General features: G+C 41.8%; 1 protein-coding gene across 1 annotated transcript in view; it reads left to right on the top strand.

Annotated features, from left to right (window-relative positions):
* The window catches only part of NR5A1 (nuclear receptor subfamily 5 group A member 1), a 184,826-nt gene extending 167,727 nt beyond the window's left edge, over positions 1–17,099 (top strand). The window contains exon 7 of the mRNA XM_088471140.1: positions 16,438–17,099. Coding sequence (XP_088327266.1) covers positions 16,438–16,685 — 248 coding nt within the window. The 3' untranslated portion in view covers positions 16,686–17,099. The remainder of the gene's footprint in view (positions 1–16,437) is intronic.
* The last annotated feature ends 876 nt before the right edge of the window (positions 17,100–17,975 follow it).

The following is a 17,975-nucleotide window of genomic DNA, read 5'->3' as shown; positions in this document are numbered from 1 at the left end:
AGCTCTCCACTGACATCACTCGTGATGTCAGTGGGGCCGCCCCCAAATGGCAAGCGTTCCCTCGGGAATGCCTCCGTTTGGGCAGTCACCCCCCCAGCCCGCCCACCAAACGGGGCGAGCTGTCACTCAACATCGGCAACTCGCTCCCTTTGGTGTGAGACCCTCGAGCGACGGATTGCCCGTCGCTAGCCGGGTCTCGCGCATGCGCACGATGGAGCTGGCTTGCGCCCGGGTCTGAATCAGGCCCTGAGTTCTTATTGTGTTGCTTGTAGAGTACTTGCCCTGAAGAACTGTGAGCAGATGCAACTCAACCCATGTATAGAAGATAGAAATAATTTTGCTGCATTCGGGTTGAATGCATATTTAAGTTGAATGTCAGAGCTTGTTAGAAAAATAAATTCTTGGCATGTAATTTGAACTAGCTATAAGTAGGCAGTAGGTACAGAAAATGGTATTTAGAAAATGGAAAAAAAAAAATAAAAAGAATGAAAGACTGAGTCATCACAATTTTATTTACAAATATTTATAATAGCACATAATAGTGTCTGTTCCTCAAATTAACAAAATTGTATGGTAAGGAACAGCATGTAACCATTGCAAGGCTCTTAGGTTAAGTCCGAGGTTCCCAAATGCGGTCCTCAATGCAACCCAACAGTTCAAGTTTTAGAGATATCCTTGGTTTAGCACAGTTAAATCAAATTGACAGAGATACTAATTAATTCACCTGCGGACTGGACTGCAGTCCTTAAAACCTGGACTATTAGAGTGCCTTGAGGACCAAGTTTGAGAACCACTAGGTTAAGTAATCACAGAATCAATAATAGTACCGTAGCTGTTACAGCAAAAGCCAGAGCAGTAGAGATTGGGTACGGATCCATGTACTGGGGACGTGGACAAATAGTGTAGGCGTGGCCCACACGCTCTGTACAGGGGGGCACCAAGTGCCCCTCATTCATGGACAGATTCACGGAGGAAAGGGGGGTGATCAGATATGCAGATTCGGCACTCACCGATACCAACAAACAGTTTTGCCCGATGCCTTCACATATGGGTAGTATACAGCTACAAAAGGTGCGAGACTCAGGACTAACAACATCAACACAATAACGCTCATCAAAGAAAAAGTAAATAATTTTGAACCCTTTGCCAGAGAGGCCTCGTCAGCGACATAAAGGGTACACACTGGCCGATGTGGATGATATGTCAGCCTGATCCGCCAGATCTGGCGACATATCGTCTAGTGTGTACCCAGCTTACGGGTGGCCTAGCACCCAGGTGTTATTTCACATCCGTTCTAGTTTCTGAATCTATTTATTTTTTTAATGAAGGTTTGCACATGTCCTCACTCCATTCATTGGTAATCTGCTTAGACTGACATGTTAAATAATCTGATTGTCCACATCTGAGACCGAAGGAATAATTGCTGTCTCCATTACAGGATTTGTCTGTGTAGCTCTGTAGCATTTTTTTTTATAGTTTAGTGGGGCTTATATAGGACTAGCTCCCTGTTCAGCTAGTGGGATTTGCTGTTCAATATGGAACATCTGTCTTACTCTGAGTCTTGAGGATAGAAGGGCCTATTTATTAATATGGCCTGAAAATCAACATTTCTGTTGCTGCAAAATAATTCTTTTTTTCTAGCCAGTATATTAATTAATTATGATCGGCGCTCGCTCCTCTTATAGGGGGAATGTGAGGGAACAAGGGTGCTGCAGATCCCAAAATTAGACTTCCCAAGGTCTAACAATGTTAATCTAGAAATAGGAATGACCTATGTGTGGACTCACAAAGGTGGGACTGCGCTCCGTGGATAGTATACAAATCTCAGCGTTTGTCAATGAATGAGTCTGAGACACTGTAATAATCCTATCATGTGATATGTTTATTAGTACTGTTAATCACAAGTATATGTGATGAGTGTGAGTAGAGAAATGGGGGAACACGATATGAGGGGGGTGGGGACTTTTTCTGACTTTGTTTGATTTGTTAGGTACAGTGGGGTGTGGGACGCCCTCCCTCTGTTACCCTATACATGCCAGTTACTGAACGGTCTATTAACTATCAATTTCCAGTATTGATTTTTATTTCATCCATACCAGTCCATTACACTATTCCCCACCCCCCTCATATCGTGTTCCGTTCCCCCATTTCTCTACTCACACTCATCACATATACTTGTGATTAACAGTATTAATAAACATATCACATGATAGGATTATTAGAGTGTCTCTGATTCATTCATTGACAAATGCTGAGATTTGTATACTATCCACAGAGCGCAGTCCCACCTTTGACACATGTGTGAGTCCACACATAGGTCATTCCTATTTCTTTTTTTCTAGCCAGTTTATCAATAAAAAAATGTCAGGCAGCTGACTGATGCTCAGAAAAACTCCAAAATTTAATGGAAACAATAGCATCAATGTGGAAAGGTATTTCAAAAATACAGGTCATCTATATAATAAGTTTAGAAGGTCTCTCCCATCTCATTGTGCATGCAGTGGGAGCCTGGGTGTGTACCCCAAAGGCTCCCACTATGAGGAAGATGGGACAGGCCTAGGAGTGGAGGACTGGCCACCAGGAATTGGCTGAGTTGGGGGCTGGGGGAAAAATTGGGACAGAGTGGCGGGGATGGAGTTGTGATAGAGCAGGGGGGAGGACAGCACAGAGGGGGGCAGTGCCGAACAGAGAGAAGGGTGGGGCGTAGACTGAGGTGACCCAACATATGCCTGGTTCAATATATGGTACTAGTATTTCATATTTTTGCAGGGAACTTATAGTCAACAGTTCTCTACAAAGCTTCCCAACCCTCGATGACTTGCTGTGAGGGAAGGGTCTTCCAATCATTAACTACTGGAGAGGAGGGTGTCTGCATAACATTTTAGAGGCTGTAGTTCCAGTTTAAAGTCACATAATGATTGGTTGTAAAATGTAACATTAGCAAACCATAAAACATAGTCTACTCAATATGAGGAATGTGCTCTCAACAGAACAGATATACAAGTCTATCCAGGGTCTAGTGTATGAAGCCAAGAGTTCCAAAACTTCATTCATCATAGCGATCCATAGGACATTTTGATAAACATGGCATAGGTGCCACCATTGGTACTGGTAGTTTTGCAAATGCTAGGAGTACCCAGGGTAGACCACTATTGTTTTATTTGAAGGTTGCAGATATTTATTATTTGGCTTGTCATCAAAGTGATGTATTACAGCAATTGTTCTGATAAATGTTAAACAATAAAATCAACCTGTACAAATAGATAACTACTGTATACACTAATGTAGCCTATAAACTACTGATTATATAGGGCAACCTATGGTAAGGCATCTATCCATTGTAAAAATACACCCCCGTAAACTGCTTGGGAACAAGACCTCGGACCTCCTCCAGATGATGAAGTCCTGGGACGATATGAGACTGGGGATAGCCCAGAACTCTATTGTAACTAAAATAAAGGAGACAGCATACAAAATGTATTATTGCTGGTATTAACAAAATGTTTCTATCCTCCTCATCCAATTGATGGCGGGGTTGTGGCTGCAGGGATACTATGATACATATTTGGTGGATTTGTCTGAATATTGTCCCCTTTTGGGCCTCTTAAATTCCCTCCTGGTGGTTCTGATACCAAAATACCCCATGATAGTTCTGTTGAGCTATTGCCCCCCCCCCTCCCCTTCCCCTCCAGGCCTTGGCAATTTTGCAGAAAATTAGCCGCACACATTTTGGTGGCAGCAAAATCCTTGATTGCTATAAATTGGAAAAAGACTTTTCCCCCTCCACTCTCTGCTCTTAAATCCCAGATTTGACATGTTGTGGCCATTGAGGAGATAACTCATTACCTCCATGATCGAGGACATGTTTTTACCCAAGTTTAAGATCTTCATCTGCTTGCTGAACGTAGACCCACGTCCTCATTTTTTTTTAGTGTTAACTGCACGAGTGGACTCATAGGCAGCTAATAACATGTTCTTCTTAATACTTTACTTTTCTGTTTCCACTGTCTTATTCTGCTGTAACTTTCCATTTTTTGGATGCTTTTTGTGTATTTGTGTTTATTATACGGTTTAGTGCCCCTCCCCCCCTTCTCATGCCCTAACTTCCCTCTTCTCCCCCTCTCTTACATTAGTCACCTGACTTCCTTATTGTTATTTTGCTTGTTGCTGTATTTAACATTTGGTTTGTATTGGGCCTTTGTTGTCCCTTGTTTTTGTGTTTTATTTCTATTATGTTTAATCATTCAAAATAAAGAATAATACAAAAAAAAACACCTCCGTTTATGGACCTATAAACATTAATGCATTATATTGTGAATAGAAAGCACAATGGTTTTGATTTGGGAAAAAATTAGTTTTGCCTAAAAGGCAATGTTGCCATCAATAGCACATTTCCACTTTTCTTTTTGTACGATGGTTCTTACATAATTTCAGGTTATGTTTGCTTGTATTATTGTCCAGTACTTTGCCCTTTCAGCTACCTTGACATTGTGTGTATTTTGTTCAGCTTGTCTTAGTCACCATCCATGTGTAGGCTTTGTATTTCATTTTCATTTGACAAAGGGAATTGCATATACTGTGTAGCCCGGTTAGGAGGGGATGTGACTTCAGCCTGTATATGCTAAGATCTTTGGGCCTGATTCAGAGTTGGGAATAGACTAGAGTGAGATATCTCTCTCAACTGATCATCTTGGTGAAACCATGCTGCACTGCAGGTGGGGCAGATTTAAAATGTGCAGAGAGATTTAGATTTGGGAGGGACATGTCCAAACTGACATCTAAAGTGCAGTGTAATAATAAAGCTGTGCAGTATTTGTGAGTTACATGCAAAAGCAGCCAGTATTTACACTACATGAAAAAAAAATTATGTATTTACAGCCCTTGCATTGCAACATGGTTTGCCCATGTACAGAGTTAAGTGCTATCTCGCTCTCTATTCCCAGCTCTGAATCATGCCCTTTGTCTTTATGCTACCAGAGTACCATAAAGGGGTTATGTCCTCCTCTCAGTATTTAACAAATATCGGTATACTAAGATTACAGCTTTTAGTCACTGTACCAATTACACCATCTTACGCGAGAGCGATGCGGTCTCCATTGATGGCAATGAGTACCCAGCAACAGCCTTTCCGGCTTCAGCGAAGTCTTCCAGGTTTTGCTATGTCCCCGCTGGGTGAACTTGTCAGGCACATGTGCAGGCTTGGCGTAGTGCATGAGCATGCTACAGCAGCCTGTCACTAGCAGAGATAGGCTGCCAGCATCAGAGCAGGAGATGTCGCTGAGGAGGGAGACATTGCTGGACCTCGTCTGAGAGGTAAGTAAATACCAATGGCATGTTTCTTAGGGTCATTGCAAAACTAAACAAAATATGCCGCTGGTATTAAGGTGCATTGCTAATGGTGCCTCATATGTACTCAGCATTGTGTTAGAACTAGGGGTGTGCACCGGCCACTTTTCGTGTTTTGTGTTTTGGGTTTTGGTTTTGGATCTGGATCTTTCTTCGTGTTTTGGATCTGGATTGGTTTTGCCAAAACCACCCTTCCGTGTTTTGGGTTCTGGGTTTTGTGTTTTGGATCTGTATTTTTTTTTTAAAAAAGCATAAAAACAGCTAAAATCACAGAATTTGTGGGTTTTTCTGCTCCTATGCTATTATTAACCTCAATAACCTTAATTTCCACTCATTTCCAGTCTATTCTGAACACCTCACACCTCACAATAGTGTTTTTATATCCAAAAGGTTGCACCGAGGTAGCTGGATGACTATGCTAAGAGATACGAGTGGGTGGCACAAACACGTGGTCCATCTAGGAGTGACACTGCAGTGGCAGACAGGATGGCAGTTTGAAAAACTAGGCCCCAAACAGTACATAATTCAACGGAAAAAAAGAGGTGCAAGATGGAATTGTCCTTGGGCCCTCCCACCCACCCTTATGTTGTATAAACAGGACATGCACACTTTAACAAACTAAACATTTCAGCGCCAGGGTCTGCCACACGACTGTGGCTGAAATGATTGGTTCGTTTGGGCCCCCACAAAACAAGCTGGCAATTAATCTGGCCCTGCACAAACTGGCTCTACGGAGGCAAGATGTCGTCCTCATCCTCCTCATCCACCGATTCCTCACCCTCTTCAGTGTTGTGTACATCCTCATCCTCACAGAGTATTAATTCGTCCCCGCTGGAATCCACAACCACAGGTCCCTCTGTACGTTCTGGAGGCTGGTCTCCCTGGAAGAGTTGATAATTCATTTTATGAACATCATCTTCTCCACATTTTGTGGAAGCAACCTCCTACGCCTTTCGCTGACAAGGTTCCCGGCTGCATTAAACACTCTTTCGGAGTACACACTGGAGGGGGGGCAAATCAGGTAAAATAGAGCCAGTTTGTACAGGGACCTCCAAATTGCTTCTTTTTCCTGCCAGTACAGGTACGGACTGTCTGACATGCCTACTTTAATGCTGTCACCGATGTAATCCTTTAACAGACAGACGCACGCTTGTCGCTGCTGCTTTAAGGATGCAGGTGCGGCTACAGCCCACACATTTCACAAAGACATAAAAAAAAAGAAGAATTTTTTTATTGTTTGTGGAGCGCACTTTGAGGGTTACACCACCCTTTAACAGACAGACGCACGCTTGTCGCTGCTGCTTTGAGGATGCAAGTGCGGCTACAGCGCACACAATTCACAAAGACAGAAAAAAAAAGAATTTTTTTATTGTTTGTGGAGCACACTTTGAGGGTGTCACCACCCTTTGACAGACGCACGCTTGTCGCTGCTGCTTTAAGGATGCAGGTGCGGCTACAGCCCACACATTTCACAAAGACAGAAAAAAAAGAAAGAATATTTTTATTGTTTGTGGAGCGCACTTTGAGGGTTACACCACCCTTTAACAGACAGACGCACGCTTGTCGCTGCTGCTTTGAGGACAGTATCATATGCAGTGACAGTAGACTTGTCAGAAATTGTTGGCACGTCCTTCAGTCCGGACCAGATGTCCAAACCGGCCCTTGACTTATGACACAGGCGCACGCTTGGCGCTGCTACTGTGTTGATGCACGTGCGGCTACATCGCACACAAGTCACAAACATATAAATAAAATAGTGTTTTATTTTTTGGAGCACTTTGAGGGTTACACCACCCTTTAACAGACAGACGCACGCTTGTCGCTGCTGCTTTGAGGATGCAAGTGCGGCTACAGCCCACACAATTCACAAAGACAGAAAAAAAAAGAAGAATATTTTTATTGTTTGTGGAGCACACTTTGAGGGTGTCACCACCCTTTAACAGACAGACGCACGCTTGTCGCTGCTGCTTTAAGGATGCAGGTGCGGCTACAGCCCACACATTTCACAAAGACAGAAAAAAAAGAATATTTTTATTGTTTGTGGAGTGTACTTTGAGGGTTACACCACCCTTTAACAGACAGACGCACGCTTGTCGCTGCTGCTTTGAGGATGCAGGTGGAATCTAGACGGGATTTGGAACCGGGGACACACTACCTCCATCAATTGTCTAAATCCCACTGCACTAATGGCGGATACCGGACGCACGTCTAACACCAACATAGCAGTCAAGGCCTCAGTTATACGTTTTGCTTCAGGATGACTGCTGTCGTACTTCATCCTCACCACTAGGGACTGTTGGAGGGTCAATTGTTTAGTAAAAGTAGTGATGTTCCTACTTCCTCTCTGGGATGATGAACAACTCCCAGCAGCAGCAACAGCACTAGGAGGAAGTGGTTCTTGATCTTTCCCTATTTTATTTTTATCGGAGAAAGTTTGGTCCTCCATTTATGTTATATTGATATATACGTGCGGCTAAGGCGCACACAAACACAGAAAATATTTTTTTATTTTTGCTGGAGAGTAGTGCACTTTGTGGGTTACACCACCCTTTAAGAAATGAGCCAGCCGGCTCTTTACTTATGGGACACAGGCACACGATTGGCGCTGCTTCTTTGTTGATGCACGTGCAGCCACAGTGCACACAATTCACAAACACAGAAAATATTTTTTTATTTGGTTTGGAGTGTACTTTGGGGGTTACAGCACCCTTTAACGGTCAAGCCAGCCGGCCTTTTACTTATGACACAGGCGCACGCTTGGCACTACTTTGTTGATGCACGTGCGGCTACTGCGCACACAATTCACAAACACAGAAAATATTTTTTTATTTGGTTTGGAGTGTACTTTGGGGGTTACATCACCCTTTAACGGTCAAGCCAGCCGGCCCTTTACTTATGACACAGGCGCACGCTTGGCACTACTTTGTTGATGCACGTGCGGCTACTGCGCACACAATTCACAAACACAGAAAATATTTTTGTATTTGGTTTGGAGTGTACTTTGGGGGTTACAGCACCCTTTAACGGTCAAGCCAGCCGGCCCTTTACTTATGACACAGGCGAACGCTTGACACTACTTTGTTGATGCACGTGCGGCTACTGCGCACACAATTCACAAACACAGAAAAAACATTTTTTTTTTTAGCACTTGGGGGGAGCACCCCTGACGGACAGAGCACCCCCTGGACAACACTACAGCACCCCTTTAAGACTGGGACACTGCACAGGACTTTGGAATGGACACAGCCCCTATGGACAACTGACTGCACAACACAGTCCAGCCAGCCCCTATGGACTTTGAAGTAGTGGACACAGCCCCTATGGACAACAGCAGCACAGCGCAGCACAACACTACTCTGAACTACACTACACTACACTACACAGCCCAGCCAGCCCTAACTCCCACCCTCCCTCTTCACTGTCCACAGCCGAGTGAGAAAATGGCGCAGACGCGGGTACCTTATATAGGATCCAAAACCCGCGAGACCCGGAAGGCGGGATGATGACGTTTTGCCTCGATTTCAGATCCGAGTCAGGCGGGAAAAGTCGAGCCTGACTCGGATCAGCCTCGGATCGGGGGTGCTCGGGGGGGTTCGGATTTCAGAAATCCGAACCCGCTCACCCCTAGTTAGAACCATTATCAAATGTGTAATTTGATCGTGCTCATGGTTCATGATAACCAATTATTATGTGGTCACATCAAATAAGGCATGCCCAATACTTTTATTTCTGTATATATATGTGGGTGGTTCAATAAGTAAGACAACAAGACCTTACACAGTGGCCTGACCCTCCCCTTGCACATACAGTGCAGGCCTTGGTCCATGCCTTTCCCACTGCACTCCTGCCCCCGCACCCTCCTCACTCCCCTCTCCTCGACTTACCTGTTCTCTGGTCACAGCTCCCCCCCCTCCCCCGTAGTTGCATCCTCCCGGTCGGCTCAGCCTCCGGCTCTCCTCATTGACTGATACTGGGAGGAGGCGTGGCCACCTCCTCCCATCTACAGTCAGTGAGAAGAGATGGAGCCGACCAGGAGAAGAGGTGTGCCTACCCTGCGCAGTGCAACCACAGAGAAGTCGAGGAGAGAGGAGTGAGGAGGGTACGGACTGTAGGGGAGCTGGGGACCTAGGGACCTATGGGGGCCCGTGAAAATTTTGCTGTGGAGACCCCCTAGGTCTAGTTATGCCCCTGCTCTTACATGTGTAATATTCTCGATTTTATTCTTATTTCCTGCCACAGTAGGCAGACCACTGCTTCCCCTCACGGCCTTTAGACTGCATGTCATATCAGCTGGGGAACATCAATTGTAAGATGGAGGAGGATCTTTGATTTGGCACTAGCTGGGTCAGAACCACTAACTGTATCACCCTGACCAGAACTAGTGTCAGGTCTGCAATTGCACAGATCCCCAAGTCCTGGTTTAGTGAGGGCAGAGCCTAATTAATATTTACAATTAATATTCTATTGCTGTCTATTATACCATACACCTCTTTACTGCCACCAATTGTGGAAAATACAAAGGAACCCTAACACTCTATAACAGTTGCGCAGTCTTTGCCACACAAACTAGCACTCGGTTAGTTGTCTCCCCATGCTACTAGCAATCAATAATAGTTATAGGCTAGAGGTAGCCATCTAATAGCTTCTTTGAAACTGGGTTCTGGAGCGTGTATGAAAATAGACTAATAAACACTTTATTTACAAAGGGAGTACAATGCTTAGTTGTAGAAATAAACTGGAAAAAACTTACACAGAGTTAAACTTGGCTTATTCTGGGCCAAGGGGCACTGCAGCAAAACTTAGACTTGATCCCCCAAGTCTGACACAGAACAAAATACTCCCAGACCTTTTATCACCTTCCCCCTCCATAGTGATGACACGGCCCAGTCTCTGATGACTAGCTGGCTATTTAATTAACCAAGGAAACATACCAGAACCACCCATATAACTTTTAACTTAAGTGCAATTAACTACATCATTTTTGTAGTAGCCCCATGAAATATATTATGTTCACAGTATTCTCTATTATTTTTGTCATAAAATGAGTGTAAACAAGACTGCTCTTGTATGTGCGATTGGTTAGGTGCCTAATTTCTCCCAAACCATATGAACTAGGTGCCCTCAAATCATATGAGCTCTGAATACAGACATTAGCTATATTTCAATGATTTTAGGAACGCCTAACTCTTGTGGAAATATAATTTTTTAGTTAAAAATAGATAACATATCGTAAGGCTTTTGATCTCTGCCTAATCACACCTAGTGAGCAGACTGCTGTTTGCATACATCTACTGTTCTTGGTACCAACTATGCATCCTCAAGTGATCCATCTGCAGACATAGCCAAAGGCTGTGTTCATAAATGTCCTATCTAGGTAATTGCTTTTTCCTGCTAACAGAATACCATAAGGGATGTACATTTTAATGAAACTACACCAGCTCCCTATAGTTTTCTGAGTGTGAATAACTCCTATTTACATGTATGGGCAGAATTTTAACCATACATCAACATAAAATAACTTACAATATGCCCTAACATACCTATAATCTCTACATTGTCACAAAAAATTCCCATAACATATTAATTCAAGAAGATCTCCTTATGCCTATAAATAATATACAGTATTAGGTGAGACAGAGTGTATTCACTGTTAATAGCACAGTAGTTGATTAGGAAGTGTACTGTACATATAGGGTAAGAAGGAACGGAGTATTATCAGAGGAAATGCAGGTCCCTCTCTGGCCAAATATCAGGGTCCCACAAATGTGACTCACATTTTATCTCCATGTTTTAAAATGATAAAACCGGCAATCAATTCAAATGTGTGTGGTCACGTAGATCAGTTTAGAAAGCTCTCCGCCTCTTATACGAATGTGGCATACATCAATGTGTGTAGTATATTCTCAATTTACAAACATTGATATAACAGAGAAATGACAATGGATGCTGCACATATTGGGCCTGATTCGATAGTTAGCGCACATCTCCGATGTTTTGGGGTCTGCGCATGTGCAGAACGGGTCCTCACTCGCAGATCACCCCCCAAGCTGCAGCATGATTGACATGCTGCAGCATTTGGGGGTGGAGCGGGCGGCGTGGCTGGCCACATTCCTGGAAACGGGATAGTGTCGCCACCATTTTCTTGGAGTGATGAGACCAGGGTGTGCGTCAGTGTATGCAGATTTCCTGGGCTCGCAAGTGACCAGGACCTGGTCAGGCCGATGGATACAATGGTCATCCCAGGCTGCGACCTGTTCACAGCGCTGGGATCACATTTTAGATGGATAGAATTGCACAGCCGCTCGTGTGCGGATCTGCAATAACGTCCATTTATGAATCATGCACCATGTATATATATATAGTATGTATATATATATATATATATATAGATATATACATATATATATATATATATATATAGTAGTTGCAGCTTCAACATAAGAGGCACCAATGCGCATCAATAAGTGGTATATAGCAATTATACTGTGTGAAAAACATTCACTCACCTATTATTGTTGGCAATCATTGAATGTAATCTCTGACTTTCTCATTACGACATAGGACTTATGTATAGTTGAATGTAAGTACAACACAGAAGCGTAAACTGTGCTTTTCCTTCCTGCGTAATCACTATTATTATTATCTTTTTATTAATAAAGTGCTGTCGTGCTGTATTCCTCTGCACTGTACATTAAGAGGCTCATGAAATGACACAAAACAATTACAATGACACGAAACAAAGTAAATATGACCTGCTCAGATGAGCTTACACATTATACACATTATACACATTATACAGTAGAGATGGAAGTGGAATTTCAATTGCTGGGGAAAATGCAGGTGGGTGTTGTTAGTCATCAGCATTATTAGCTTCCAATAATAATAATAGTAATAATAATAATAGTAATAATAATAAAGCAGTCATTGGTGTCTGGTATTTCTGTGTAACTACCATTTGTATGGTATGATTAAAACAAGGAGAAGGCAAAGACACAAGACATGAACCAGTCACTGTAGAAATCTGATAACTGCGTCTGGTAACCATTAACAACCATTAACTTCCTTCTCCATTTATCAGAACTCAATGTCTTTCCTCTGTCTTTCCTCTAGGGGAGGCAATTGCTTTTGTGCTGCATAGGCATTCTTGTAGCTGTCTGTACATATGGAATAACTGCAGTATACTGTATGTAGTAAGCTGGCTGCTGAAATGAGTTGGGAGAGTTGATTCCTATGGTCAATGCCGGCGGCTGTTACCAAGGAGGTATTTGAGATAACTAAAGAAGGAGCAAAGATGGAAACACTATTTGCCGACAAAGAGCATCCCAACAACGTTTAGCCCGTCACTATAATAGCGATCCATTTTAAACACCGACATTTAAAATACCGAAGGGTATAATATACCGTCACATTTTATCCAGACATTTCATTTACTGAACAGTTTAAAATACCAATTAATGTGAAATATCGAAATATAGGATACCAACAAATTAAAATGCCGAAATGTTTGTTATCCCTACATATTATTATACCGTTACTGTTGAAATACCGAAAGTATATAATACCGGATTTGGTTTAATACCGACAAGAACAATATACCGACAACTAACATACCTATTATTTAAAACTAGACATTCTATTACCAACTATATAATATACCGGCAATAAGAAATCCAGTGTAATAATATAGTCAGTATACCGCTGTATGTAATACCGACATACTTAATCCCGACAGTAGTCACCATACCACCGGACATAATACCGGCGACTTTTTTTCTTTTCTTTTTTTAAACAGGTTTTTTTTTTTTACCGCAGTAGCACAGACGGATCTCATGGCCCTGTCCGTGCTCTGTGTCAATGACACAGATGTTAGTAGCACGGACCTGCTGGTCCGTGAGTGCTGTGTGTTATTGAAATACACAGCAGCATAGACGGGTCTCACTGACGTGTTCGTGCTGTGTGTCAATCACACAGATGCATGTAGCTCGGATCTCCCAGGTCCGTGCTACATGTTAGGTGTCAGGATTTAGACGTCTGGATTTAGATACCTGGATTTTTTTAGCCTTCGGTATTATGTCCGGTGGTATATCATCTGGCTGTTTGGTGACTACATCCTGGACTTGGTATATGTGTATAGGTGTTCAGGATTTTCATGTGGAGGTAATATATTTCAGTTGGTATTTTCATTAATCGGGAATTCATTGCTGTCGGTATTGTCAGTCATCTGTTAAATGGTGTCGGTATTTCAGTAATCGGTATTTTTCTAAGTTTTCGGTATTTTCATTTGTCGGTGTTTGGTCTTTGTATTGTTATTGTCAGGATACCATAACGTTCGGTATTGTTATTGTCTGTATTTCATTCTGATCGGGATATCATCTGTCCTGTTTACAATGTCGGTATTGTGTGCAGTGGTATTAGAACTGGCGGCATGCTAACCGTATACCCTTGGAAACAATGACAGTTAAGTCACTGGGTCTAAGAGCTGAACATAGATGTTATTTGGTAGATCTTCGCTACAACTTTGTTTTTGCTATACTAAGCTGCACCGATCCTTTGCTCCAGGTACTAAGAACTCGTTATTAATAGAGATGTGCTCTGACACCCGTGTTTTTGTTTTAGTTTTGGATGTGGATTCATCTTCGTGTTTTGGATTTAGTTTTGCAACCCCCCAACTGTTTTGGTTTTGGATCTGGATTTTTTATTTTTTTGTAAATTATAAAAAGCTTTAAAAAATAATTAAAATCGTGTAATTTTCTACAATTTAAAACCCCAAATTCAGATTTAAAATCTGAATTCTGAATCTCTGGAAGGTTAGAACCATGACTCAGATTTATCTGGATCTCCCCAGGAGATTAGAACTCGGATCTGTCCAGGTTTCACGGAAATCGGGTAGATTAGGATTTCTTACTGATAATAAATAGCAAAAATATATGTATTCAAATGTCTGTGCCATTGCCACTCTATCCCTGTGTTGCTAATCTTCCAAAGACAAGCACGTATACAGTGTCTATTATAATGCTATGAGAGCACATCTCAAAATACATGTTTTTTTCTTTGTTTACTACAACAGTAAAAGCTTTACAACCAATTTTTAATTAACAACTGTATTTCAGAGAAAATTCTCTTGATAGCACGGCATTTGTTCAACCAGGAGAGAGATCTGAACAAAACATTCAGATCACAACGTTTTAACAATGATTATACTAATATGACTAATCTATATATAAACCAGAGTCTATCTCATGTAAGAATCCTTTTCAAATAATATTTTTCTACATTATAAAGAATTATGTATGAAAAAATTACAAATAAAATATATCAAGTACAAAACTAAAAATACTTTTTCTAAAACTACTGGTACCAAACAATAAAGTGGAAAACTGATGGCCACCCATACTATTGCTCAATTCCAAAGATATAATTCTGAGTTATATGCAAACTGGGTTTACGTAGTTGCAGGCAGGGCTGCTGACAGCTCTGCCGGGTCCCGGCACTGGGAGTAGGCATGGCCAAGTCGGAGAGGTGTGGCCAGACCAAAGAGATGAAGATAACCACGCTATGGATGTATCTAATAAACAGTCAAATTTAATTTGTTCCATAAATTAAAAAAATAAGTAGAATAAATGTAAAAAGTAAAAAATATCTGTTCGTTTCATATTAATTCATGCTCATCTGAACACCTACAACACAGCGAATATAGTATACCTATATGTATAAAACATTGTATCAGTAATTCACACATAAAAATGTAAATAATTAAGTTGCAAATTGTCCCTTTTGTTTTGTTGCACAACAGTTGCTTTTCTTCCTGAAGTGATCACAGCTCAAATTGAGTGTTTAAAGGTGCTGTGGCTGTGTGTTAAACTTATATCAAATAAATTGCAAACCAAAACAGCTGCGTCTGGCTACAGAAGGAAAATAGTGGAGTCCACTTCACGGAATATCCTTAACACAATCCACTAAGGAAAACAATAAGCGTGATCACACAGGTATATCTACCTGCCAGCCGGTGCAATCTTTGTGTGCATCCGTATTAAAAGTGGTTTTTCAGAGATCCTTGCTTTTCAGTAAACACTGCAGTGCGATTGTCACCATGCGCCTTTTATATCACCGCACCACCATTTAGAGATATAGTATATACAAAACAAATTAGGCTATTACGTCTTCACAGATGCCGGTATTTAAATATTGTACCTCCTTTAGACTTTACAGTCCACGAACAGTGTCCGTTCTGGAGGTGTTGTATAGACAGTGGCAGATGTGGCCAGACCCCCTCCTTAGAAAAAAAGAAATACAGGGGGGCGCCGGTATTCAGGGGGGTGACGAGAGCTATGTGTGCTGAGCTGGGGAGAGAAGCTGCTGCAGAAGCAGTGAGTCCTCTCTTTCTCTGCCAAATGTACCGCATCATCCTATTACAGGGGTGGGGTGGCTGCAGGACCCAGAACCCACCGAGCCCCTCCAACAGGCCCAAACCCAGGTAAAGAGTACCCACTTCCCCCCATCTCAGAACCCCTGGTTGCAGGCAGCCAAGGAAGCCTGATTTCCTACCTTATGCTAATGCTAGAATCCATAGGACAAATGCAGAGGGGTTCATGTGTTGGCAAATTAAAGCCATAAGCCCATTGATTTTAGGCAAACTGCAGAGATCATCAGCATTAGTAGTATCGACACTTGCACCAGCCCCATGCCAGATGCAAGGCATCCATCATCCATCAGAAATAGGTTTTCCTTCCCAGTATGCACAAGCTTTACATACACACCCACAATACTCCCAAGACACTCCCACAATTCAGTGCAGTCGCATTGTCACAACCCAGTTCCTGCCCTAACCCACCAATTTCATGGATAGACAGAACCGACTAAATTCCATATCACCCAGTATAGGATTGACATACGTAAAATGCATAAATCTGTATCAACTCATGTGCAGTATGCAAAAACTCGCCGTTTGCCTCCATGAAGAGAGATCCTTCTGACTCAGAATCAGCCCCTTTGAGTGCTACAATATTTTTATATATAATTTGCTGATATAATGAGATTCAACAATGATTTCTGATTTATTGATGACTAATTATTCTGTTTGCTGTTTGACAGATGAAAAGTTCCTGGAAAACCAAAGTTTAGCAAAGAGTGCTCAAGAGAAGGTCAACTCTGCCCTCCTAGAATACACAATGTGCCACTATCCTCATTGTACGGACAAGTATCGCCTGCTTCTGCTGCGGTTAGCTGAAATACGGTCCATTAGCATGCAGGCAGAAGAGTACCTCTACCACAAGCACCTCAGTGGGGAAGTCCCATGCAACAACTTATTAATTGAAATGCTCCATGCAAAGCGGGCCTGAGTAGCCTCTTCAAGAAGTGACTCTATTTTACAGCCTTCAAGAGATTGCTCCAAGCCAACAAGAGACTATGCAAAGAGTGAAATCATTTTTATTAATGCTGCCTGTTCAGAAAAGAAAATCTTTGGTGATGTATTTAACCTATAGTATTGGAAAGTTTCAGATTTATTTTAATATAATTGTGGCTCTTTACTGAGTGTTATTATATATTTAATGGCTTTTTAATATAACATTACTTCTTGTGTTTTGGTCCATTACAATTTCAATGCTTCTTAACATTTATGTGAAAAATTCAAAAAGCAAAAAAAAATAAAAAATAAAAAAGCAACTACATGAGTGGGTGACCTGTGGGTATGTTTATTTAAAATAGTCATATAATATTATTTTTTTTTTTTAACAGCAGTCCAAATTTAAGCCATACTTGTATGATCTTATATGGCTAGTATAAGGTTGTTGAATTAATTTTACTCAGATATTTTGTGGAAGTGTGTATAGTTCAGCTCTATAGCTTTACAGCACATATTTTAAAGTTTCCAACAAATAAATTAAACTATTGTATTATTCTGTAAGTCTGACTACTTTTTTTGTTTGTTTTTTTGTTATACTCTTCATTTGTTTAAAATTGATGTTTTGCAATTGGGTAAAAAAAAAAAAAGAGAGTTAGCACGTGTTAGGCAATAGACATCATGGGGTATATTTACTAAGGGGTGGGTTTTCAGAAGTGGAGTTGTTGCCCATAGCAACCAATCGGAATCTAGTTATTATCTTCTAGAAGTTGCTAGATAAATGTTAAGTAGAATGTGATTGGTTGCTATGGGCAACATCTCCACTTCTAAAAACCAGCACTTTAGTAAATATACCCCCATGAAACAATGTAGAGAAACTCGGTAGATACTCACTGGACCAGATGGTCAGTATACTGAAACCTTACTGGTGCCTCGGTATCTAGTCACTCTTCTGTTGTAGGGGGCAAGAGAATGAATATGTGTGACCCTGTAGCCATATAGGAATGGAAGCATGCATGTAGGAAAAGACACACTGTACGGGTGTACTGAGGGCCTTATTCAGAGACAGACGCAAATCCCTTAGTGACTGAGTCTTTGTAAGCAGTGACTGTGCAAAAATCTAAAAATGTTGCAGGTTCCGGGATTTGTATTGAGATGCCCACCGGCCATTTTCCCAGTGATTTTTGCTACTCTGCAGCGCCAGCCCTGTGCTGTAGATCAGCACTCTGGAGTCAACAGACAGGCCAGTATAAAGACTATATGGGTGCAGGGTGTGTGGTGTGGGCCT

Source organism: Taudactylus pleione, unplaced genomic scaffold (genome assembly GCF_031769625.1).
Source record: "Taudactylus pleione unplaced genomic scaffold, aTauple2 ptg000110l, whole genome shotgun sequence".
Lineage (NCBI taxonomy): Eukaryota > Metazoa > Chordata > Amphibia > Anura > Myobatrachidae > Taudactylus > Taudactylus pleione.
This window is presented reverse-complemented; position numbering and strand designations above follow the sequence as displayed.